The following is a 25,386-nucleotide window of genomic DNA, read 5'->3' as shown; positions in this document are numbered from 1 at the left end:
GGGTTTGCTAATGGAAAGTTTAAATAGGATTGCCAGGTTAAGAGATAAGAAAGCAAATCTGTTTTTGAGAGGGATTTCAGCATCCCTCAGGGGTGTAAGTGGATGGGCCAGGTGGAGAGTGAATTGGTGACTGGATAAAAGAAGGAACGAATGAGTGAATGCTCGGATGAACGAGTGAATCTCTCTGCCAGCCAGCTGCACGGCATCCCTCCTTGGAAAAATCTTGGTCAGCTGTTGCCCATCACGAAGCTGCATTTCTTTCCAAGCCTAGTCTCCCATTAGGACCCCCTGCTGATTCACATCAGTCTTCCTCCCTGTTAGATCTAAGTTTTGCTTAGAGGTTTTATTACGCAAGAAATCCAAGACATTGGAGCAGCAGGTTTTAAACTGGAAGTGATAATGAGTCAGAAAAGATTGAATAATGCTAACTTCCTTTTTAGAAGTTCCCTAAAATGAACCTGAAAATAAACAAAATCTCTGCATCTGGAAAACTGGCCAAAACGTTCTTGCCCTCGGAATCTGCAGGCTCCTTCCCTGGGACAGGCATTCGCTGCCATCCTGGGACATCCTGTGAGGAAGGGGTGGGGGAGTGGGGTCATTGCCTTCCTTTCTCAGACAGTGAAATGCACCCAAGGGGAGCTCACAGCTAACCACGTCACTCCCCTGCTCCTTACTCCTCACGGCTCCTTACTGCCTCTTGGACTGGTTACAGACATCACTGTTCAATATTTAAAGCCCTTCCCAGGTTTATTTCACACTCCTCTTCCTCCCACACTGTGGGCCTAGTGACTTACCTGCCTCTTCCCTTGCGTGACATTGGATTCCCTGCCTCTCAACATTTACCCAGGTTGCTCCCCCTGCCTAGAGCGCCCTCCTTCCTCCCTCTTGCTTCTTAGAACCCAGTTTTCATCAAACAGCAGCTCCTGTTCAAAGCTTCTCCAGTTACTTTGTCCTTGCTTTGTATCCTTGTTGTATTACTTATACATGTATGTGCTGTTTCCCCAGATGGATCAGCAAACATCTCCATTCAGGGGGAAAGGAATAAACATTTCACTGGGTTCTTTTTTGTCTCTGTACACAAAGTACCCTGCACACAGTAGGTGCCTAGAAACTTCCTGATGTTTGATCAGCTCTGCAGGACTAGCAGAGAGTGTTAGCTGCAGATATGGGGGAGGGACAGCAGAGATCCAACCATCTAACCCGCCCATTTCACAGATGAAAAAATGAGTCCCAAGATCATACAGCCCGTAAATCAGCCTCTGGAGTCCCTTCCAGCTCAAAACCTATGCACACACAGACTCACAGAACGTTATTGCTGGACGGGTCCCTGCAGACAAGGGGATCTTCCCCTTCTCTGTGCCATAGACCCCCCTCCGCACCATTGGCCACTGTCTGGTGAAGCCTATGTATGGTGCATAAAATTAAAAAAAAAACAAACCCACAACCATAGGATGACAGAGGAAGACTGTTGTAATGAAATCCAGTTGTCAAACCCTTTGAAATCCCTGGGCTGCCGGTTAAGGAGCCCTGATTTAACCCCCCCCCTCCTTTATTGGTGGGGAAAGGGAACCCTAGAAAGGCCAAGAGCACACAGGTCCCAAGTGTGTGGGGGGCATGACATCATCCAGCTGCTCCATGAAGTGAAGTTTTCCACACTCCTGATCCACGGCTGTCAGTGTCAAAGCCCATGCAAGGCCTCCATTGTTCATACCATGAACTAGGAAGTAACCCTGCGTCCCCAGCAGTTGAGCTTACATCATCCAGCCGTGGGATCTAGATGAGACTCACGTTCATCCCTTGCTGCTGCTGCTGCACAGGGAAGGGGAGAGGAGGAGCTCACCAGGGCTTCCAACACCCCGATTCTGGAGGTGCAGAATGTCTCCAAAATCAGGAATTGGCAACATTTAAACCCAGCCCGCTTCCTCTGAACACATCTGTCAGTGGGATTTTCCATTGTATCATTGTATAAGGCATGGTTGGTGTGTGTGTGTGTGTGTGTGTGTGTAAGAGACAGACAGACAGAGACAGATGGACAGAGAGAGAATGGGGAAGAGAGAGGAGAGAGGTAAAGAGAGGAAAGGGAGAGAGAGAGAGAGCGGGAGAGCATGAGACAGTGAAAGAGAGGAGAAAGAAGAGAGAAAAGGAGAGGAAGAGAGGGAGGGAGGGAGAGCACGAGAGAGGAGAAAGAAAGAGAAAGGCTGGGAGGGGAGAGAATGCTAGGAGAGACAGGGAGGTGGAATGCCAGGCAGATGATGTTCACACCCAACCATTTGCCGCCACATGGGATAGTCCGTGTGTTGGGCACATGGCTCCAGACATGGACATAACCAAATGAGGGAAGCAGACCTGATCGCGTGTGTGTTTTGCACACCACATGAATTGGCGGGTTGGCTTCTGTGGATGCATCTCCAGTTGCTCTCTCTCGCCAGCCTGGCGGGAGGACAGCCAGGGGCCCCCAGGAGTGACCTTCCCTCCCTCAGTGCCTGCTGGGCTCAGCCCTTCTCAAATAGTGCCCGTCTGCCCTGATCAGAGCCACCCGTCTCACATGATGCAGAGATGGAGGTGGAAGCCTCATTGGACCCCCCATTTCCATGCCACCTTAGCAGAAGCTCATCACTCAAGGGCTGCTTCGTTCGGGTTTGTTTCTCTTTTTTTTTTGCCTCGCTACAGCAGGCAGATAAAAAATTTGGCTGACGCAAGGGTCCAAACAAAGCTTTGACCACAAAGGGCATGTGCAGACTCCTACTCGGTCCAGGATAGCAGGCATAGAAGGCTACCTGGCTCCCACCTAGACCCCGCTGCCCCCTCCTGCTGGAGGCCTTCCCAGGCCCCTTTCCTCACCCCATTGAATGGAGGGGCCTGATGGGCTGGGCCAGTCTGGAGGGGCAGGAGGAACAAGGCAGGGGAGAGGGGGAATGGGCGCAGTCATGGTCAGAGAGGGGAGCTTTGGTCTGAGGCCTTACAGGTGGAATAGTTGTGAGTGATGAGTTCCGTGTCGGGGCCGTGCTTCTGAGGGCAAGTCTCTAGGCCACTGTTGTCTCACAGGGAGCATGAGGGGGTTGGCCTTGATGACCTCTAAGCTCCCTGTGATCCCATGGACCTCCGATAGCAAGGAACAGGGCGGAGAAGACCTAGCCCGGGACCGAAGGCACTAAGGAGGGAAGGCAAGCACCTAGAAGTTAATAGATATCTGTGATGAGGATGGAGAAAACAGTGTCCCCTGTGGCTGTGGAGGTCAGAGCTCTGACCAATGGGTGCCACCTGTGGTGTCTTTCTCAAATAGAGATGTATCCCTACGGATAGCACCAGAAAATCACACATTAACATTATCTTTGTTGCATGGCATTTTCATTTATTTTGTTAAACTTTTCCCAACATACCTTAATCGAGTGACGCCTCTGTGTCAAGGTACAGCGAGGCAGATGGCTGGGGAGGAGGCACCCTGACAAGAAGTGTCCCAAGGGGGAGGTGCTCAATCGCCCCTTACTCAAGGTCTCCAGCAGGGTCCAAATGAGCACTTGTCAGGAAAGCTGGGGAGGGTGGGACCTTGGCCTCCCTGACGGCCTTCGAGAGTCTGCCGTCCCGGACACGGGCCTCGGTTCCCATGGAATTCTTGGTGTGAGCATTCTGGATGGCGCAGACACATGTTCCAGCCGAGTCGCAGCCAGACCCCCGCTCTGGCTGCCGCCCCTCCTGTCCTCACATGGTTCCAGCAGGATGGGCTGACTTAGGAGTTTCCGACTGTATCTCATTTACAGGAAAACACCCTTGCTTGTGAGGGCATAAATATGTCACCCTCCAGGAACCACAAAGTTGAGTGGTTCCCTCCTTTCAATTAAAATGCTGAACTGCTGAAAAGGTCCCATGCTGATGGAAAAGCCTTGTCCTCCTTAACCCTCCTCATTTGCAGCTTCATGGGAGCTGACCGAGGGGGGAGAGGATGCCGTATATCTGTGGGGAGCGGGAGTCGGGGTCAGCCGGTCAGATCCCTTAGAAGCCCGAAGTTCATCCTCGTGCCTGTGGAGAAGTCAGACGGGGTCTTTGAGAGCCTCCTGCTCCACAAAGGGGACTGATTCCCATGAGCCCTTGGGCCCTTTTGACAGCGACATCCCTGATTGATGGGCCCTGCCCCCTCCACAGTCCACATGGTCAGATATCCCCAGCATCATTACAGATGCTTTTGGCGGTTGGGGGGGGGCAAAGGGGAAATTCATTATCCTTCCAGGAAGCAGGAGGGTGGGCTAGTAGAAAGAACTTGGGACCTATAGTCGAGGGATCTTAATTCATGTTTTAGCTTCCTAGTTAGGAGACCACAAGCAGCTTACTTAACCTTTGAGTTCCCCAGAATTACCCCAGTCTCAGGAGTTCTCCCCTGTGATTTTTTTTTTTTTTTTTTGGTGGGGCAATGAGGCTTAAGTGACTTGCCCAGGGTCACACAGGTAGTAAGTGTCAAGTCTCTAAGGTCACATTTGAACTCAGGTCCTCCTGAATCTAGGGCCGGTGCTTTATCCACTGTGCCACCTAGCTGCCCCTTACTTAACCTTTGAACCTCAGTTTCTCCTTTCGTAAGATGGAGAAAATAGTGTTTGCATTGCCTACAGAATCTCTGATCCAGAAAGAAGCATCTGAGGCTGCTTAGTCGCACCCTCTTGTTCTAGGGTGGAGGAAGCTGAGGTGTGGGGAGGGGGAGTGCCCCCCCCACCCCAAGGTCAGAGAGGCAGGAGGCACCAAAGGCAGAATTTGAACCCAGGTCCTTGGGTTCTAGGGCCTGTGTTCTTTTCCTCTGCACTACGGGGCCTTGCCAAGGTGTTTGAGGAAAGGCCCCTGGAACCCAAAAGCTCATTGGGAATGTAGACTGATTTCTTCCTACCTGTCAGGGGTTCCCTCCTCAGTCCAGATTCTGGCCCTTTGGCCTCTCTGACCCCGGGCAGTTTTTCTTGTCTCTGTCTTCTTATAACCTCGAGTGTGAACGAGGCCTCAGGGGTCATGAACTCCAGGCCCCAGCTGATCATGGGTCCCCTCTGCAGCACACCCTACAAGGACAGCTGGCTTCGGCTTAGAGATCTCTGAGGAGGGAGGGCCGGCTCCATGCTGGGACAGCTCTCAGCACCAAGAAATGCTTCCTTCCACCAGCCCCAAACTGGCCCTTTGTAAAGGAGATGCTCCTCCGGCTTTTTATAGGATTTGGGGAATAGCAGCAGAACCCTCGTGGAGAGCAGGTGCTGACCTGCATTGATGGAGGGACTTTCCACACTAGATGTCCCTTAGGCCAATGGGCCAAAAAACAAAATCAACAGAACCCAGCTTCTTGCTCTGCCTGGCCTGCTTCATTTGGGGGGTGGGTCACAGTGGCCTTAATGATTTCTCTTGCCCTGTTTCTGACCATGCCAGTCCTCACTAGTGATTGGACACAGCCTGCTGACAAACCCACCATGCGAGTCTCTCCTATGCTCCTTGGGTCCCCTTCAAGGCTGATTCTTTTTTTTTTTTTTTTTTTTTTTGCGGGGCAATGAGGGTTAAGTGACTTGCCCAGGGTCACAAAGTTAGTAAGTGTCAAGTGTCTGAGTCCGGATTTGAACTCAGGTCCTCCTGAATCCAGGGCCGTGCTTTACCACTGTGCCCCCTAGAAGGCTGATTCTTCTGAGCTCCTGGAGTCCAGTTCATAGCCATGCCCCAGTGCCAGGATGATGAGGTGTGTTTGTAGTAGGCAAACCTCCTGGGGTCACTGGAAGGGCTCCAGCCTAATTTATCGATATCAGGGGGCCCAGAATGACCCCCTCCTGGGCTCCCGGCAGTCCTGGGCCCAGCTCATTTTGCATCTGCAGTGCCTGGCTACCACAGGGCTCCAGACAGGCTGCTTAATGGTTAGTTCAGCTGTGTGTCACCACCTGGAAAACTGGGGTTTCCAGCCGCTTGACTTTTTTTCTCTGGGAACATCATAGGTTTGGAGAGGGAGTGAATGAATGAATAAACGAATGAACGAGTGAAGGAATGAATGAATGAAAAAGGATGAATGAGATCAGTGGTAAGCTCTAGAAACAAGCCAGTCCCTGCTCTCAAGGCACCCTCCTGCTTACAGAGTGAAAGTACACCAGGGAGGTTTCTGCTACAGGTCCCTGGGAAAAGTCCCACGGTCCTTAGAGCAGAACAGCAAAGCAAAGGGTTAAAACGCATCTCTTCTTTTGTGTTATTTCTGCTGAGAGAAACATTTACGCAGTATATTTGCAGGGCGTCCCCCAAGTTTTAGTGCAGCTCTGAACTTTGATAACTTAAAGTGTACTGTCTTTGGAGACACTACATAAACTTGTGTGTGTACATGTGCGTGTGCATGTGTGTGCTCCCCAAGAGTTACAAGGGTTCCACCCTTTTTGCTTGCATCCCCAGCCCCAAACACACTGTAGGGAGTCAGGAAATGCTTAGTGGTTAATTAGTTTAATTAGTGCCTATTTAGTAAAGGAAGCAGAGATTCTGAAGAGCTGGCTTGGCTTCATCATGTACCACTGAAGATAGGTCTTTAGATTGGGTTGTTCCACTGGCCAAGGTGAGTTTTCATACCGTTCTTGTGGAGAAGGTGACAAGACTGAGAAACAGAAGGATCGTTGAGACGAATTGACAACAAATAGAGGAGAGATGGCAGGTTGAGAGATGGATTAGCCAGATGAGAGACTGATAACAGATGAGAGGGATCAGTAGAGATAGATTGATAACATAGATAGGTAGATGGATGAATGGGTGGGTGGGTGGGTGGACTGGTAGATGGACAGACCGACTGATAGATAGAAGATTAAGGCATTTCCTCAGCAGTCACTATGTGCTGAGCTCTGTACTAAACCCTGGGAATGCAAGTCAAAGCCCCCCACCTAAGGCAGTCCCTGACCTCAAGGAGGTTACTTTCTGATGGGAGCAGGAAAATGAGGGGGAGTGGGAGCAGGGAGCAGGGTAGTCAGGGTCAGGGTGGGGAGGGATGGCCTGGGTTCTTCAGGAACAGTGATGACCAGTCAGAGGAGAAGCCTCCTGAGGGGGAGGAGGCTGTTAAGTGGGAAATGGTGAGCGTTGGGGAGCAGCAGAGACAGGGGGCTGTGCTTCCCTGCCACGTCCGTCATATTTCCCACCTCCAGGTTTAGATGCTAGAGCCTCAGAGGACACACAGGGGTACATGGGGGTGTCTACACTCCTGCCAGCTGGGAAGCCAACATCCAGAGCCCTCAGGAGAAGCCCCAGGAGATTCTGATGTTGATGATAACTCAGGGCTCCCCCCTTAGTGCTCGGGCAGCGTGCCATTCATTCCTGCCCTGCTCCTGGGGCTCCCAGCACCAGCAGGGTTGGTTTTACAGTTCCCAGAAGGCACATGGCTCTTTATTTCCGTGGCCAGTGCTGGGAAGGAGGGTACCTGGGACTCCGTCACACAGCCAGGGAGAGGACGTGAGTCCTGTATTTCTGTTGGAGACAACACAGTTCTTCTCAGCCAAGAAGGCTGAGTCATTCCTGTTCCGTCCTCTTCTCCAGGGTTGTTGAATGGGAAAGTGCATTGGTCTTGGAGTCAGGAAACCTGAGTTCAAATCCTGCCTCTGAAGATTACTACCTGTGTGACCCAAAGCCACTTAATCATGCTCCCTTAGCCTCAGTTTCTTCATCTATAAAATGGGGGTAACAGTATGACCTATCTCCTAGGGTTCTTGGGAGGAAAGCTCTTTGTAAACACCAAAGCACCACAGGAAGATATGATTCTTTCTCAGAATTGTTGGTGGTGATGCTTTTTGTGGTTGTTTCCTTTCCGGTAGTAGTATCCTAGTTCAGGACCCCATCCTCTCCCACCTGACCCCTCTGTGACCTTTCCTTTTTCTAGCCAAAGCTCCTTAAATCCCACTTTGATCATCTGACTCACCTGAGGCCCCTTAGATTTAGTATAGGTTCCTTTCAGAAACCAGACCTGAGCCCTTCTAGATGAGGAAACTCTCTCCGAGAATGCAGGTGGTGCCTTCTCTGCAGCTGAGAGGCCTGGAGAGTTGTCCAGGGTCATGTAGCCAAGATGTGTCAGAGGCATATTGGCTTTTCTGCCTCTGAGGCCAGCTCCCAAGCCCCTGTTCTCTATTGAGTCTTAGATTTAATACAGTATATAAGCTCTAAACGCCTGTGTCTGGCATTCAAAGCCCTTCTGTCACCCCCCTCAGACTTATTTCCTACAGTCCCCTGCCTGGCCTGAGCTGGTGTCCTTCCTGCCCTCTCCTGCTTCAAGCCTCCCCCTCTTCCATGAACCGGCTGACAGCATGGCAGCCAGTACCGGGCCTTCCCAGCTCAGGCGTCCCCCAGCACCACCTAGTTAAGTAACTGCACGAAGTATCTTGGGTTCATGTCTTATTTCCTGATTACAAGCTCCTTGAGGCCCAGAAGCTGTCCAGCGTATGGCCTCACTGGTGTCACCCCATCTATCTCTTCATTGCTTCAGTAACACCTTTGAAAATCTACTGTGTATTGTGAAAGACTTAACTATTCTCAACAATACAATGGTCCAAGAGAATCCCAAAGGACTATCCACCTCCAAAGAAAGGACTGATATTGATGGGAGAGACTGAAGCCTGCTATTTCTCAGTCATTTTTTCTTTTATTCAAATTTCTTATACGAAATAACTAATATGGTAATGCTTTACATAATTGTACATGTATAACCTATATCTAATTACTTACCACCTCAGGAAGCGGGGAGGGGAGGGAGGGAAGGAGGAATAAAAATTGGAACCCAAAATTATAAATAAAAATGTTTGTTACTTTAAAAAGAAAAAAGAAAAGAAAATCTGCTCTTGAACTTTTGGTTAAGAAGAACTTAGCCCCAGAGTCAGCCTTCGAAGAGCAAATTTAAATTTGACAGTGCAATAAAAAGTCATTATTCCCTCAACTGTGGACCGGTGTGTGGGGGGGGGGGTAGGGAGAGACAGATAATAAATACACACAGAGAAAAAAGAAAGATGGAAAGAGAAAGAGAGGGAGGGAGAGATAGAAAGGTAAGGGGAGGAAGAGAAAGATAACAGAAAAGTAGAGAAAGAGGGAGGGAGGGAGAAGTGGGAGAGGGAAAGAGAAATAGAGAGAAATGGAGAAAGAGCGGGAGACACAGAGAGAGGGATTGCTGGCTGCCTGGCTTGGCCCCATCATCGTCTTCCATGCAGAGGTATAATAATAGATTCAGGATGGTCACTGAAAGTGTAGGTTCCCTCCTTGCCATCGAGCATCATGGTTAGGCAGCTTCTCCTGTTAATGTTATTAAATACTTGGCCATAAATCAGACTGCCACCCACATGCTCCCAGGTCAGTGTGGAAGTAAAGTGGTCTTCCCCCCTCCCTTCATCTCCCCCACCCCAGCCAAGCCCACGTACAATGTGTTCTCTGTGCCGGGAGCTAAAGATCTGTTGAGAAAACATTACCCAAGCGTGCAAGTATTTGTTGGAGATGAGGTCACCCTGTGAGCCCCAGCACCAAACTGTGCCCACAGCCAGTAATTCGCTCTGGCCTCAGCTAATGGCCAGATTCCCTTTAGCCTCATGGAAGGGGAGCACTAAATCTCCCCTCAAGTGGACCCGAGATGTTGCCCTCCTTAGTTGTCCCTGAAAATGAAGGTTTCTCTTAAGAGAGACACACTCAGAGGCACAGAGACAGAGAGACACATACACAAGCGACAGAGATACTCATGGAAATAGACACACATACAGATACAGAGAGACACACCCAGAGATGGGGGGGGTGGGGAGAGAGAGCTGAAAAGTCCCGCTCTCACTCAACTATCATTCCCTGGTCCCTCGTGCCATAGGGAATGCTGGGCTCTCTGCTGCCCCCCCAAGCTCCCTGTGATGGCCTGAGGAAGGCTCGCCCGCCCCCTTCACGTAGGTCTGCCCTCAGGAGCACCAGCCCTCGCCGGCTCTGAGGGTATCTCAGCGGCCGCCTAAGCAGAGCCCGCCCATGGGTCCCGGCGGATGGAGGATGGAGAAGGAGGAACACAAAGGTTGTGGGCAACAAAACGTTGATATTCTCGACCAGCTGCCTTACCAGCAAAGGGGAGCCTATTTATAACCACGGCACAGCTTTCCTAAATCAAGGCTTTTTCTCCAGCAATGCATTTAATGAGGCCCATTAAGTGATTTCATGGTGCACCCATCATTACTGTGGGCTAGAAAGCGGCGTGGCCTTCGAGGGGCTATGCTCTCACTGGTGCCTTTTCATTCTCAGCAAAAAGCCCGACCTCGAAACATTGTTCCCAGCGCTGAGAAGTCTGTGCACAGGCCCTGGGCCTTTCTGTCCGGGAGTTTGATGAAGCATCCTGGTGTTCTGGGGACCAGACGGCCCGCCGAAGAGAATGCGCCCTTCTCTAGAGTACCTTTTCATCCGTAAGGTGTACAAAGCGCCCCGCAGCACTCTGGGCCTGCTCAATAGGATGTTTGTGCTGCTCGGGCCATGAATTGGAGGTTTGTGATTCTGTATCTGCTCTGCACACAAAAGCCCGAGCTAGCTCTTGTATGTGGCGTGCTGGCTGCGCTTTCAGGAACAGGCTTCTCTCCCAGGGAAGAAAGGCCGCCCTTGGAATGGCAGTCTGGCTTTTATCAGCTACCCCAGGTTCATTAATGAAAGCGTGTTAGGCCTATGCCCCAGGCCCTTGGACCGGAGCTCTGGCCCGGCATGTCCTCCCTCCATCAGGAGAGTGGCAAACGGGGAGCCGGCGGGCCCTGCTAATTTATGTGAGAATGTTTTAGAAGAATCGGCGGTAAATCCGTGATTGCCCGAGCCTTTACCCCTCTCTGCCTTTAATTGCTCATTGGAGATGGGAGCCCATCATTCCCACTCCCGGAGTCTTTCCATCTTGGTTAATAAAATCCGAGCAGTTTCACTGTACGGCTTCGAACAAACATGTTCCATTTACCCCCGTGGCTGGGAGTACTGCGAGGCTCCAGTTCCTCATTACGCAGTTTAATGGTGTAAATCGGGACATTTTGTTCTACTCTTGTACTTCGGATGCCAAAGGGAGTTTGATTCACACGTCGAGGGCCTCTGCTGCGCCCCCCCCCTCAATTTTGATGGGCGCCTTGCAGGTACTTCTCTACTTCTTCGTTTTCAATGAGCTCATTATGCCCAGCCTTTAAACCCCATATTTTGTCAGCAGGACATTTCAGGAATCGGCTTCTGAAGCTGCCTCACAGCCCATTCACGTTGTTTGACTTAGCACTTTAAGTCCAAATGCTTTCAGCGAAAGGGTCATTCCCCCTCACCTCCCACTCCATATTCTGCTAGGGAAAAATGAGTGCATGTCTCTCTCCGTCCATATGTGTATGTGTGCATACATGCATGCATGTGCACATGTGTGTATCCACAATTGTGCATGCACATATGGTTGTGTGTATTGTGTGCATGCATGTGTGAACTGTGTATGTGTGTATGTATGTAAGTGTGAGGTATGTATTTATACACACATCAATGCTACTGACTGATTTTTTTGACTTGAATCCATCTCCAAAATCAGGAGGGCAGGACTTCACTCACTTCTCACATAAGCTTCATTCATTTCACCTTCTCATTTTCCTTTTAAGGGTCCCTGAATCAAACTGAGAGGGTTTAAGTCTGCCTAGAAAAAAATAAAAATGACTAAGTGTTGGTCAGCATTTGTGGAAAGTATCCCCCGTGCTCAGTGAAGCAGGTCTTGGGGAGGCAGCTCAGAGCAGGAAGAGATGGAAAAAGAGAGGCCTTTCCTTCTCATGACCAAGGAGATACCGAGCCAGCGGCTTCTTTAGAGCCCCGAGAGATTTAAAGGGGTCATCCATGTGAATGTGGACCCATGGTTTTGAGTCAGCTCTGATTTCCAATGTTGTGTCTGATTTCTAGGTGAGGGAGACATAGAGACAGAGTGGAGAGACAGGACAGAGAAAAAAAGAGAGGGACATAGAAAGAAAGACAGAGCAGAATAAGAAAGAGAGGAGAGAGTGAATGAGCAGAGAGAGGGAGGGGAAAAAGAAAAGAAAAAGGAGAGAGTGAAAAAGAGTGGAAAGTAGGATAGGAAAGAGAAAGAGGGAGAGACAGAAAGGGAGAGAGAGAGACAAGTAGAAAACATAAGAAAGAAGAAGAGACCTAATGAGAGGGAGAGGGAAGAGAGGGAGAAGGGAGAAAAACAAAGAGGGAAGGAGGGTGGGAGAGAGAGAAAGAAAGCAAGGGAGGGAGGGAGAGAGAAAGAGAAAGAGAGGAGAGACAAAGACCAGAATAAGAGAGAGGAGAGGTAAAGAAAGAGAAAGGGAGTATTTGTTAAATGCTTAAGCACTGTGTAAATACAAGCAAACAGGATGGGTGTCTGCCCTCAAGGAGCTTACATTTTTTTTGGGGGGGAGCCAGCACATTGAGGAGATGAGAGGGGATGGGGGAGAACATGTGTGGCTTTGTGGGGAAGTGGCTGGAGGCTGGTGCAGGGCACAGAAAGGTGGAAGTTTACCCCACAGTACTGAGGGCCCCAGGATTGGAACCCAAAGTAACAAGGCCAGGGAGGACATGAGCGTGATGGAGGAAGGCCAGGCAGCATGGTGGGAGATGGCTGGAAAGATCGAGCCAGGAAACCCAATTGGCCCATTCATTTCAAGTCACCTCAGACACTGCGAGCCATCAGAAAACAACAAACCTGACTTATAGAATGAACAGACAGAGCCAAATTTATCCACATTCAATACAAATCACCTAGAATTTATCTGGATGTCCTTGAGCACGAGGAGGCAGCCAAAGGCAGTGATGAGAGGGGGCTCTGGGGCCACACCCCTGGGCTCAGGTGTCTTCTCTGGGGCTCCCTCCCGGTATGACTCTGTCTCTCTGGCCCTCACTTTGCTGCTTGGACAAGCTGCCTGGGTGCTCCCTTCCAGCCTGAGGTCCCTGGGTCAGCCACCTGCAGGGCACTGTCCTCATTCTGCTGCTGCTGCTGTCACCACCGCCCAGACCATTCCTGGAGCCCCTGTGGGACCGGCCCTCAGACTCCATTTCAGAGCCTTGGGAGAGCCTCACTTCATTCCCTTACGGCCACATCTTGGGCTCCATCGGTGACTTCTATCCCTAGACTGGCCCATCACCCTGGCTCAGAAAGGATGAAGAGTTGCCCCCATCGCTGCTCCTTCAGATGCTGCACTGGGGTGGGGGATCATCTCTCTGCCACTCTCAAGACCCCAGAGTAGGGACGGGATCACAAGCCCTGGGAGGGACCAGCAGCAGAAAAGGTCAGGAAGTGATGGAAGGGGACTCCCAGGATGAGGCCAGAATTCTGGATCCCTCGACCTATTGTCCCAGAGCCTCCTCTGGGCACATGCCAAGGGCCCCAGGATTTATTCAGCTCCCACTGTGCCAAGCACTGGGCTCAGGGGAGGTGATGGAGAATTGTCTTCTCTCTGTTTGCCCTCCCACTAGAGGAGAATGGGTCCTTGACAAAGGTGTGATCTGGATGTGGCCGCCATCATGGAGGAATCCCTGCAAACTGAATCCATTGTCTTTCTCCCCAAACACACCCCTCTTCCCAGCTTGCCCATCTTCATTGAGGGCATCACCACCCTTCTGTTGCCTCATCAAGACCTGGTGGTGAGCCTGGCTTCTCCTGGGGGATGTCTGTGTAGCTGAGGCTCTGGCAGATGCCTCCAGGCCAGAAGGGCCCCACTAGAGGCCTCTCCTTCAAGGCCCCAGCCAGCTGAGCCTGTAGGGCCAGGCTCTGGGATGGTGGGGGGTTTGCCTAGCCACACGTGGTGATCATTTCTTTCAGTACCAAACGCAGTCCTACGTGGAAAACCCTTTGGAAACTTCAGAGGGTGAAATAATTGGTTTCCTCCTCCTCTGCAGGTGTGGACAGGTTGTGCCCTACCTTGGTGCAGAGAGCATTCCTCCCCGAAGTCATAGAGCCTTGAATTATGGGTGGAGGTCTTCCTTAGCAAGGGGTGGGGGCAGACACTGAGATTCCTTAAGACCTTTAAAGCTCTAGTGAACACTTGACAGTTCAGCACAGTTACCTGGAGAGTGTCATAATGCACAAGGTCATCGAAATATTAATAACCTACCTAGGAAAAGAACTTTTCAATATGGAAGCCACCTTAGCCTCAATCATTTGGGTCCCGTGATAGTGCTATGTAGAAATGGTCCCTTATCCTTGGTTTTCTAATTTATTATTTAATTAACAAGGAAGAGTTCAAGTTCTGGGAACCACAGATGATCTTTATCTTTTCTCTTGAGAAACCATTAGTTCAATTCAACAAAGGTTTATTCAGCCTCATACCTACGTATGACCCCTGTGTACTGGGGACACAGAAACCTCCATAGTCCTTGACCTCCTGGAGTGTGGAATCTAGTAAAGACACAAGGCACGCACACACAGAACCACAATACAAGTTTGAATGTGCCTGGCATGTGGGAGGGCTCAAACAGAGAATCTGGCTGGGAATTTGAGGGAGGGGGATCCCTGGGAGCTGGGGCCATTAGGAATAAAGTGCCCCCTGGGCTGGGGCTTCAAGGAACTCAAATCTTTCAACAAGCAGAGATGAAGGTCAATGGGGGAATCCTTGCCAGGAGTGAGAAATAGCCTGCAAAAATGTTTAGAAGCTGGAGAGGGAAGAATGAAATCAGGAAATGGAGTATAACATGTGTGAGAGGGAGTACTGTGTAAAAAGAGGCTGGGCATGGAGGCCTTGAATGCCAGGCTGAGTAGGTGGTGGGTGGCCACAAAAGGTCTTTCAAAGGGGAACGATGAGATCCGGTCTGAGCACAGATGGGCACAGATGAGGAGGGTTCCCATGGCAGCTGTGGAAAAGTTGCCCTGGAAAGGGGAGAGGCTGGACACAGGCAGACCAATTAGGACAGTCTTATATGGGCCAGGCAAGAACTTATGAGGGGGTTCCAGTCTGAGAGAGATTTTTCAATTATCAAGCACTAATTTTTTCTCCCTCCTATTCCCTTTCCCAAATTAAAGAAATAAAAACAAAAAACCTTGTAATAAAGGAGCATTGTCAAGTCTAACACATTCCCACTGTGGCTATGTCAGGAGGTGAGTGACAGGCTTCATCCCCAGTCCCCCAGATCCATGGTTGATCATCACATAGAGTTCTTAAGTCGTTCAGAATTGTTTTTTCTTTGTTTTTGTGATAGAATAAATTGTTCTCCTGGTTCTGTTCATGTCACTCAGTATCAGTTCAAACTGGTCTTTCTAGATTTCTCCAAAATCATCCCTTTCATCATTTCAGCACAATAGAATTCCACTGCATTCACATACCCTAATTTGTTCAGCTGTTCCCCAATTAAAGACACCTAATTCTTTGCCACTACAAAAAAGAATAACTATCGATATTTTTATACTGTGAGATATAAATTGGATATTACATCATAAATCTCCCCTACTTAACCTTTCCCTTAATTTATCTCCCAGACTAGTAAATGGAAGAAGCTTCTGGTTTTCTAGATAGAGCTTTTATTGTATGGTAGTCACAAGGTGATGTCGATTAGAAGGATAGGAAAGTAGAAATACAATACAAATCGTCTTAAGTTTAGGCTTAGTCTGTATTCTGTATAAAACTCACCAAAACCCAAGGCCACCTTTGGGGAGAGAGACCGAGTCAAGCGCTTGCTGTTAACTGAGAGCCGGGCCGAGTCAAACTCCAGTCCGCGTCAGTCTGTGCAGCGCAGCCAGGAGACCAGCGGAGCAGGAAAAAAGCCCTACTTCCGTTCTCTCCTTGCCTTTTAAGCTCGCACCCTGCAAGTCAAGTGCTCAGCAGGCAATCTGGCGTGCGTAGCTCATGCTGTTGGTCTCCTCCCCAAAAGGGTGGTCCTAAAAAAAAACTGGCGTCTCTCCATTATCTAACCGACCGTTAAAACTTTTTACCACAATACCTTCAAGACATTATCCTGTTTCTTTGATTTCTCTGTGGCATAGACTTAGTAGTGGTATCACTAGATCCAAGGGTAGGCACAGTTGAGTAAATTTTTGGACATAGTTCCAAATTGCTTTCCATAATAACTGGACCATTCTGCAGCTCCACCAACAATACAGCAGTGTGCCTATTTTCCCCACAGCCCCTACAACCTTTGTCACTTTCATTTTTTGTCAACATTGCCAATCTGATGGTTATGAGGTGGACCCTGAGGGATGTTTTAGGAGGAGAAACAATAGGATTTGGCCACTGATTGTATGTTGGAGGTGAGGAAGAGGGGGAAAAATCAAGGATGATTCCATGAGGTTGAGCCTTGGTAACTCAGTTATTTGACAAGCACAGTGCCAGGTGCTAGAGGTACAAAGATGGAATAAGTGGCCTCTGAGAACTCTTTCTGTCAGGAGAAGTCATGTGAAAATGCATCCATATATAAAATATGTATAGATAGGAAATACTTGGTATATGGTTTGTATTTTTTTTCCTCTGTGGGCATGTTGCTTTCTTACAATAGAAGATAATGGCTTTACTTCCTTGTATCTCTTGTACTCGGGATAGTAAATGCCCGGCATGTGGTACAGATTTAATGACATCCTGGTGAAATGGATTGGATGTAATTAAGGTGTTTTTTTTTTTAATTTCATCATTTAGATTTTCTATTCCTTTAGCTTGAAATAGTGAGATTTTACTGTAATAACAAAGAATGACCTTCATCGCCTGCTGCTTTCTTATTTATTCAGTGTTTAATGCACACTAGCCCATCTCATCCTCACAGTGACCCTAGATGGGAGACAGAGGAATATGTGGGAAAGCAGTGATTTACCTAAAGTTACAGAGAGAACAGAGGTAGAGCTGGGGCTCAAGCCCAGGTCTTCAGGGTCCAGACTCAGCCTTCTGGCCTCCCTGACAGGATTCCCCACCATCCTTGGATCCCATGTATGTCTTTGTTGGCCAAAGCCGGGGCTTGGATCCATCCTCCTTGGGGCTTTTCTTATGGTGATGGGATGGTTGGTGTGGGGCAAGGTTGACTTACTAATGGCCAACACCATCTCCCTCCTACACACATACACACACACACACACAGATTGCATGTTCTTGGGAGAACTCAATGCATCTATTCACGCTGGGCTTTGAAAGCTCCTTCAGAAAAAGTGGGACTTTCCTCCCCTCCAGACAGAAAATAGTCAAGCCCTTTGTCAAGGTCAACAATAGTCATTTGAGAAGGTCATCCTTTGATGGGGGCCACCGCGATGAATCCCTGTTTATGGGCTGGAGTTTGTGTTGTGAAAGCAGAGCCAGCTCCCCACTGGTCGCTCCTCCCCATAATGCCCCCCATAACTCCCGTAGCTGAGTTTGTGGAAAGTAAGTGAAAGAAGACACTGGGAAGTGCTGTGTCTGAGGGTGTTTGCTTGGTTATTTAACAGGAATGGTGCTAGTGCAAAGAAGGGGGCTTGGAGAATTAACCAGCAGCTGTCACATGAACTGACTCAACCTTCAAAGAACTGGGAGGGTCCAGAGTATGAGCTGTTGGGTCTCACTTGACGCCCTAGAAAGACATTGGGAAGAGGCCTGGGCCTGGGCTCAGCAGGAACCTGACTTCCTGAGATGACATTTTCTCATTCCATGACTCTGCTCTAAGCCTCAGTTTCCCCATCTGTAAACTTGGAGACTAGTGCTTGTCCCTTCTTCTCTGAGGTGGTGTTGCTTTGGTGTGTATAACGTGGATCAAATCTCTGAGGTCTTTTACACACCAGACCAGGTCGGGGTGACTCATCTTAGAGAGGGATGCTGGTCTTCCAGCCTCATTCCTTCAGGGGAAAGAAAATCAACTTCAATTTCACAAGAATTTTATAAACTTAGTAACCATCAACAAAAACAGATTTCCCCAAATAAACATACAGAATAAGGAGGGGAAAGTTACAGACAATCTTAGAGTTCAGTTAAGTTCAACAAGCATTTATTGGACACTTGCTGTATGCCTGGAAAAGAACATTCCCAGGGTGGGGAACAGATGACCTATCAAAGGCATGAAGGAGACACGGAGTGATACGTACAGGAGGCTGGCCTGGCTGGAGGTGCCGTCAGTAAGGGAGAGAAGGTGACAGCCATATGGAAGGACAAGCTGGAGCCATGTTGCAAAGGAACTTTGTAACAAATAGACAAACCGCGTGCTGATTCTGCGCCCATCCCCGTCCAGCTGGAGTCGGTGCAGATTCGCCCGGGATTCTGCCGATTTCACATCACATAATTCTTTCCATTTTCCTTGTGGGCTTCATCTCTATCATTCCTTACAGACACCATCATAGGACCTCATGGCATTCCATCCATCCACCACAATTATTCAGCCATTCGAGGCAGAGAGGTTGTTTCCTATTGTTGGGCACTGTTTGGGGGGCTCTGGTACAGAGAGGCCCTTGCTCCCCATTTTATAATATTGGGAGATAAAGCCGTAGCGATGAAATATCTGGGCTGAAAGGTGTGTTCAGGCTGCTAACTCTTACGCATTCCCCCACCCCACACCCAGAGTTGCTATCTCTGGGCTTAGGGAACCTGCTTCTCTGCAGGCCTGCCAGCAGGGGATTATTGTTTAAATCACAGAATGAACCTACTGAAAAATGAGAAAATAGTCAAGTCCTCAGCCCGGTGTGGCTGAGTCTGAATGGGGCAGGAGCGTAGACACCGGAGAGACAGAAGAGCATGGTCGGGGAGGACATCTCGGAGGATGTGGCCATCGGTGGGAGGAGATTTTGACAAGCAAAGAAGGAGGGAGGGCATCCAAGTAGGGAGGAAAGGCCCATGTGAAGGAATGAGAGTGAGCTGAGCAGGGTCCCTTTGCCTGGGAGAGAGCTTGTGTGCTGGAGACCACAGGCAAAGTAAAGTTTGACAGGGAGGTGAGAGGGAGATTTGGAGCCCTGGGATCCAGGTCCAAATGCCACCTCTATGATGCATCTGTGTGACCTTGGGCAAGTCATTTTAGCAAGGAAGAGAACATTTATTAGGTACCGACTATGTGCCAGGCACTGGGCTAAGTAAGTATTTTACAAATATCATCTTATTTGATCTTCACAACAACACTGGGAAGTAGGTACTGTTATTATCCTGATTTTATAGTTGAGGAAACTGAGGCAAACAGAGGTTAAGTGACTTGCCCAGGGCCACACAGATAGTAAGTGCCTGAGGCTGAATTTGAACTCAAGTATTCCTGACTCCAGGCCCAGTGCTCTGTCCACTGCGCCTCAGTTTCTTCCTCTGTAAAAAGAGAGAGTTGGACTCAATGGCCTTTAAGTTCCTGTCTACCTCTAAATCTGTGATCCTGTGATCTCTCTGTGCCTCGGTTTCCCTCTTATTTGTAGAATAAGGTGGTTGGACTAAATGGTTTTCAAGGACCTTTCACATGATCCAATGAACATAAAGATCTTCAAACACCAAGCAGACAAGTTTAGACTTAATAATGATAGGCAGCAGGGAGCTATTATAAGTTTTTGAAACTCTAAATCTTATGAAAATGAATGTTTACATGTAACTGGAAAAAAATAAGATAAATGTTTGTCATAAAAAAAGTTCTTGAAGGGGCAGCTAGGTGGTGCAGTGGATAGAGCACCGGCCCCGGAGTCAGGAGTACCTGAGTTCAAATCCGGACTCAGACACTTAACACTTACTAGCTGTGTGACTCTGGGCAAGTCACTTAACCCCAATTGCCTCAGCAAAAAAAAAAAAAAAAAAGTTCTTGAGTAGGTGAGTAACAGTTTTAGGAAGAGACCAGGGCATTCAGAGCTATCCTCTTAAATACCACTCTCCAGACCTTCACTGCATTGCTATAATTGTTTTAAAAAAAGTAGGGGGCAGCTAAATTTGTCATAATGACATTTGCTCATATATAAAAAAGTTAAATTTGTGAAACATGCCCCTGAGTTGCTCTTAGATCCTGTAATTCAATTTACTGCCACCCAATAGATGGTAGAACATCTTTGTAGTAAACCAACCTGTTTAAAGTATTCCCAAATGATCTTTCAACACATAATATCATACATATTTCATATATATGTATCTGTATATGTGTGTGTACACATATGAAAATTCAATTCTTTATTGAAATGATAATACTAATTAGCTAATTATTAACTATAAGAAATAAAATGAGGAGCAAGAGTTAAAGAAATTCAAGTCCCTAAAATGTTGTTATAATTTCTCTGTCTCCTGATGAAACCCCGACTGTTATCACTTCCCACTTACCTGGGATTTTCCTCGATGCTTTCAGGAAAACCTCTAGCCTCTTCTCCAGTGTTGCCTAGCAACATCTTCCCAGCAGCCATCTTTGCCTGCACTAATGGGAAAGAAAACTTGTCAGTCAGTCAGTCAGTCAACAAGCACTGGTTCATTAAGCACTTGCTGAGTGTTGGGAACTGGGCTAAATGCTAGGGATACAAAGCAAGACAAAAACGTGATCCCTGCCCTCAAGGAGTTCCGCATCTAACAGGATTCAATGTGCTACTAACGAGGTACTTGTGGAATACACACAGTGTAAAAGGAAGGTCACCACTGGGGGAAGGCACTGGCAGCAGGGGAAGACCGGGAAAGACCTCATGCCAGGAAGGTGGGATTGAGAGCATCCCAGGCATGGCAGACAGCCAGGGCAAAGTTATGGAGGCTAGAAGTGGAGTGTCACGTTTGAGGAATAGCAAGGATTCCATAAACAAGCAGAAGGGTCTATCTAGACTGCTAACTCCAAGAGTGTGGAGAGAGTAAAGTGTTAGAAGACTGATCCTGGAGTCAGTCAGATGATCTCAGTTCTAATCTTGCCTCTGCTCCCTGTGTGGCCTTGGGCAACTCTCTTCCTCTCTCTGGACTTCAGTTTCCTTACCTGTTCACAAGGTTGTTGACCTCAGGAGTGTCTAAGGTCCCTCCCAGCCCTAGGTGCTTTGATACTAGGATCTCTCTGTTTGGAGGGTCAGACAGAGGAGCCATGTTTCCTCCAATCTCCCTCCCTCCCTTTCTCCCTCCCTTCTTCCCTCCCTCCCTCCCTCTCCTTCCCCTCTCCCCCTCCCTCCTCCATCCCTCACCTCTTCCCCCTCTCCTCTCCTCAGCTTCCTCTTCTACTCTGCTTTTTGCATACTTTCTTCCACAAGCTTGGGCAGACCCAAGCCACTAGATTTTGCCTTTGTGGCTCCCAAAAAGGATGGCAGCTTGTAATTGGCATCTCTTGTCTTGGTATCCCCAGTGCCTGGCACACACTAAAGATTCATCCATCGATCTTAGCACGTTTCCTCTCTTCTCTTCCACTTTCCTTAGATAACAGCTGGTGCCCCAATACCTGGAAGTCAGTAAGACCTGAGTTCCATTCCTGCCTCAGACACTATCTGTGTGACCCTGAATAAGTCACTTGCAGGTCACAGCCTTGTGTGCCTGGTCTTCATCAGCACTTCATTTGATTAAATTTTAAGCTGTTCACAAGCAGGATTTCAGCTGACAGAAATCCCTGTCAAAATGAGACACCGTTTTGGGGATGCTAAGTACTGTGAAGTAGTCATTTCTCTTTTCTGTCTCTCTGTGCTGATGGCCCAAGGCAGACAAGACTGACCACACATATTTGCAGTAAATGCTAACAATGGGACAAGTGCATTTAGTGGTGGCAAGTTGGGAGGAGATAATGGGAGCCAAATGTTAGGGAAGTCCCTGCCACACTTGGAGTGAAAGGCCTGGAGCCATAGAATGAATCAGCTGAGAAAGAGTTTCCATCACCCCAGGCCAATGGCCTCCACTCCTTTCAAGGACAGAAAATGTCCAGACCCCTTGGATGGTGGGTGCTTAGCCTTGTCTGTGTCATAGACCCCTTGGACAGGCAACCTGGTGAACCCTGCAGACCCTTTCTCACAATAGTGTTTTTTTTAATAAAGTATTTTATTTTTTTTTCCATTACAGATAAAGATAGTTCTCAACTTTTGTTTATACAAGCTTTCCAATTTCAGATTTTTTTCTCCCTCCCTCCCCCCTTCCCTAGACAGCAGGTAATCTGATATAGGTTTTATAAATATATATATATATATATAATAACATTAAACGTATTTCTACATTAGTCATGTTATAAGAGAAAAATCAGAGCAATGAGGAAAAATCTCAAAATAAAAAAACAACAGCACCAAAAACAAAAGAGATAGTATGGTTCATTCAGCATCTATACTCCACAGTTCTTCACAATAGTGTTTTTAATGCATGTTATAAAATAGCTAGGATTGCAAAGGAAACCAGTTCTATGTTGAAAGAGTATCATAAAAATATTAAAAAAATAAGTTTGTGCACCCTGTTGTGATGTTTAAAATCTAAATGTGTGGTTACCTTAAATTAGAAGCTTTAATAGGGGCAGTTAGGTGGCACAGTGGATAGAGTACCGGCCCTGAAGTCAGGAGGACCTGAGTTCAAATCCAGCCTCAGACACTTAATACTTGCTAGCTGTATGACCCTAGACAAGTCACTTAACCCCAACTGCCTCACCAAAAAAAAAAAAAAATTAGAAGCTTTAGCACCAGTCTTTGGGCATTAAGCATTTATTAAAGCATACCAGGTATTCACATGGAGTTCAGAAAGTTAAGAAAAGGCCTATCTAGCCTAGAGTTCCAGCCTGGTCGGGTTCTTCCTCAAGTCCTCTGCCATAAACCTGCTTCAATCACGAACTCTCCTCCAACTGAGTGTGGAAGCTTTTTATAGATCCAGAGGAAAGGCTGCTTCAAGCTTATTGGTTAGCATCATCCAAATCCATTGGTTCATTGGACTTGAAGGTGCTCTTGAGTTGAGTTCAAAGTCCTTAGCTTCTGAGAACAATACCTCCTTAAGGGCTGGCCAGGTGTGGTTACAATCTAATTAGCTTGAAGTAGGCTAATCAGCAAAGTTAATCACTCTCACTTAATTCAGTCAGTTTAGATTAATCTCCAGGTGGGCCTTTGAGTATCTGCCAAATCCCATTATTTTCTCACACTGTGAAATCTCCTCATGAACTCCCTGTGGCTCTGAGGGCTATAAGTTAAGAACCCCTGACTTGGGTGATAATAATCAACTTCCCATCTGTTGAATGAGAAGAGCCATGGGTACCAGAAGTGACTACAGACTCAGCAATGCCTTTAAATGTCTCAAGGCCAGTAGCATCTGCAGATACTTAAAAAAGAGTAATATATATATATATATATGGGGGGACATTAGTTATTCAGTCAACAGAAGATCTGGTCACATCTTTGTTATACTGAGTTCTGTTGGCATGTTCTGGTGGAGCTAAGTAAAGGCCCAGGCGACAAGGGATATGGGCTTTCCTGCCCCCTTGCAATGACTCTGCTCCCTCCCCCACCTCCTCAAACCCTACGAGGTCCAAAGCCCCCCCCCCCCACCATGTGGGAGATAATCTAGGGTCATTCCATGGCTAGACGGGATCTCGGAGACCGTGTGACCCAACTCCCTCATTTTGTAGGAATAGTTTAAGTGACTGGCTCAGACCCCTCGTTTTACAGATAAGGAAACTGAGGTCAGTGGGGGTTATGGTTGAGCCAAGACCTATTCTGTTGGTGCGTCGCTCTTGTTCACTATCAGATGTTGTATCCCGTGGTTAAAAAAGGTGTCCTGAAGGAAACGTGCTAAGATCGATCGACGAGCCTTTCTTAGTGTGTGCCAGGCTCTGGGGATAGCCTCCCTGCCCTCAAGACGCTTCCGTTCTATGGGCCACAGTTTGGACACATAGATGGTGGTGACTTGGGTCCAGGAAAACATTCCAGGATATGGCTTGGGAGAAGAATCAGAAGGGAAAGAGGGGGGATGGAGTGCTGGGTGGATGAAGGAGTGAGTGAGCGGATGAGTAGAAGGGGGATCGCAGCAGAAAGGGGCAGAGGCAGTGCTCAGGGGTGAGAGGGAAGGAAGGCAGATCTTTGTGATCCGCCATCTGTCCTGCCCTGCCCTGCCATGGGCCTGCGCTGGGCCTAGTGGCCCGTACTGATCCGGCCAAAGTGCAGGACTTCAGGCAGGAGGCTCATCAGCAGGACTGGGTGCCACAGGGCAGAGGCATCTTCTCCAGGGCCAGAGGCTGGGGGGGGGGGGAAAGCTAACCCCAGACTTCTCCTTGTGGCCTTTGGAGTTCTTCCTCATCTGCTCATCTCATCCACTAGGATTTCAGCTTCTGAGGGCAGGGATTGTTTCGTTATTTGCACTTGCGGCCCAGGGCCTGGCACATACGCTGCATAATAAATGTTTTTGATAGACTGATTGATTGATTGATTGATTGATTGGCCGGTTTGGGAGGTCCCTCTGATTCTTGAGGGCAGCATAGAGCCGGGACCTCAGAACAAGCAGCTCGGAAACAAAGGACACTCTTTCCCTTAGTCTTTCTCCCTCTGCCCTCACCCCCCCACCCCCAGCAATAACAAGTAAAAAAAAAAAGGAAACAAAATTGGAAACCACCATCCACCCCATGAGGGCTGAGGTGGTAGATGGCCTGCCCCATGTGCTGTGGGTGACCAGCCAAGGCAGGGGCTGTTTCCTTTTTGTCCCCAGTGACTGGCACAATCCTTGTAACCTCATCGGTCCTTTGTAAATGTTTGCTGATTGACTGATTGATCGTTAGATCTTAGAGCTGGGAGGAGACTTAGAGACCAATTTATCTGTCACTGAGGAAGGAAGGAGGTGGGGGGAGGCCCAGAGGAAGGCTGGCCAGATCGTGCCAGGGGTCTGGGCTGCGTGAGGACCAGAGGCCTGGTAGGTGCTCCCTGAGCCTCCCCGTCACCAGAAAAGGAAATGGCCATGAGTATTGCGTGGGCTGTCTAGCCGTGGCTGGTGGTGTGGCCTTGGGCTTGGGGAGGCAGCGTCGCTCTTGTAAACTGCCACTGAAGCATGAGTCAGATGGCTTCTGATTTTAATTGTGAATTTCATCGATGTCGCCATCACTGACATTTACTTCATATTTTGCATTTCACTAATTGCTTTGCATCTGTTTTTCCACTTAATCCTGGGAGGGAGGCAGGCTGGGCATCATCATTACCACTTTACAAAGGGGGAAACTGAGGCCCAGAGAGGGGACTTGTCCAGAGTCATCAAGTAACAGGCAAAACAGCCTAGTTTCAACCGGCAGCAGCATCACCCCCTATGTCCTTCCCAATGGCAGGCATTTTATGGGACTTCCATGTGTGTAAATGCTTTCCTCATTTCACCTTTGGGGGCAAGGTTTGGAGAACTAGTATCTATTCTTATTTCCATTTTTTATATATGAGAAATCAGACTCAAAGTGAGCCAGGGATCATCCCAGCTATGAAGTGTCAGAGCTAGAATTTGGCCATGCTCTAACCACTTGACTACCCCATGCCCATTTCATTAGGGAGCCCACCCAAAGAAGTGTGCTTTTAATTTTTAACTTCCTAATTCTTTTTTTTTTAGTGAGGCAATTGGGGTTAAGTGACTTGCCCAGGGTCACACAGCTAGTAAGTGTTAAGTGTCTGAGGCCGGATTTGAACTC

The 25,386-nt window shown here is 48.3% G+C and overlaps 1 protein-coding gene across 2 annotated transcripts in view; it reads left to right on the top strand.

Annotated features, from left to right (window-relative positions):
* LOC122741704 (phospholysine phosphohistidine inorganic pyrophosphate phosphatase) overlaps nucleotides 1-25,386 on the top strand; it is a 207,947-nt gene that overhangs the window by 132,171 nt on the left and 50,390 nt on the right. The window contains exon 7 of one of the 2 annotated variants that reach the window (XM_043985422.1): nucleotides 10,216-10,479. The exons of the other annotated variant lie outside the window; for it this stretch is intronic. Within the exon in view, the coding sequence (XP_043841357.1) occupies nucleotides 10,216-10,297 (82 nt within the window). The 3' untranslated portion in view covers nucleotides 10,298-10,479. Of the gene's footprint in view, nucleotides 1-10,215; nucleotides 10,480-25,386 lie in introns of those variants that run through there. 2 annotated transcript variants of the gene reach the window in all.

Source organism: Dromiciops gliroides, chromosome 2, assembly GCF_019393635.1.
Source record: "Dromiciops gliroides isolate mDroGli1 chromosome 2, mDroGli1.pri, whole genome shotgun sequence".
NCBI classification, from domain to species: domain Eukaryota; kingdom Metazoa; phylum Chordata; class Mammalia; order Microbiotheria; family Microbiotheriidae; genus Dromiciops; species Dromiciops gliroides.
This window is presented reverse-complemented; position numbering and strand designations above follow the sequence as displayed.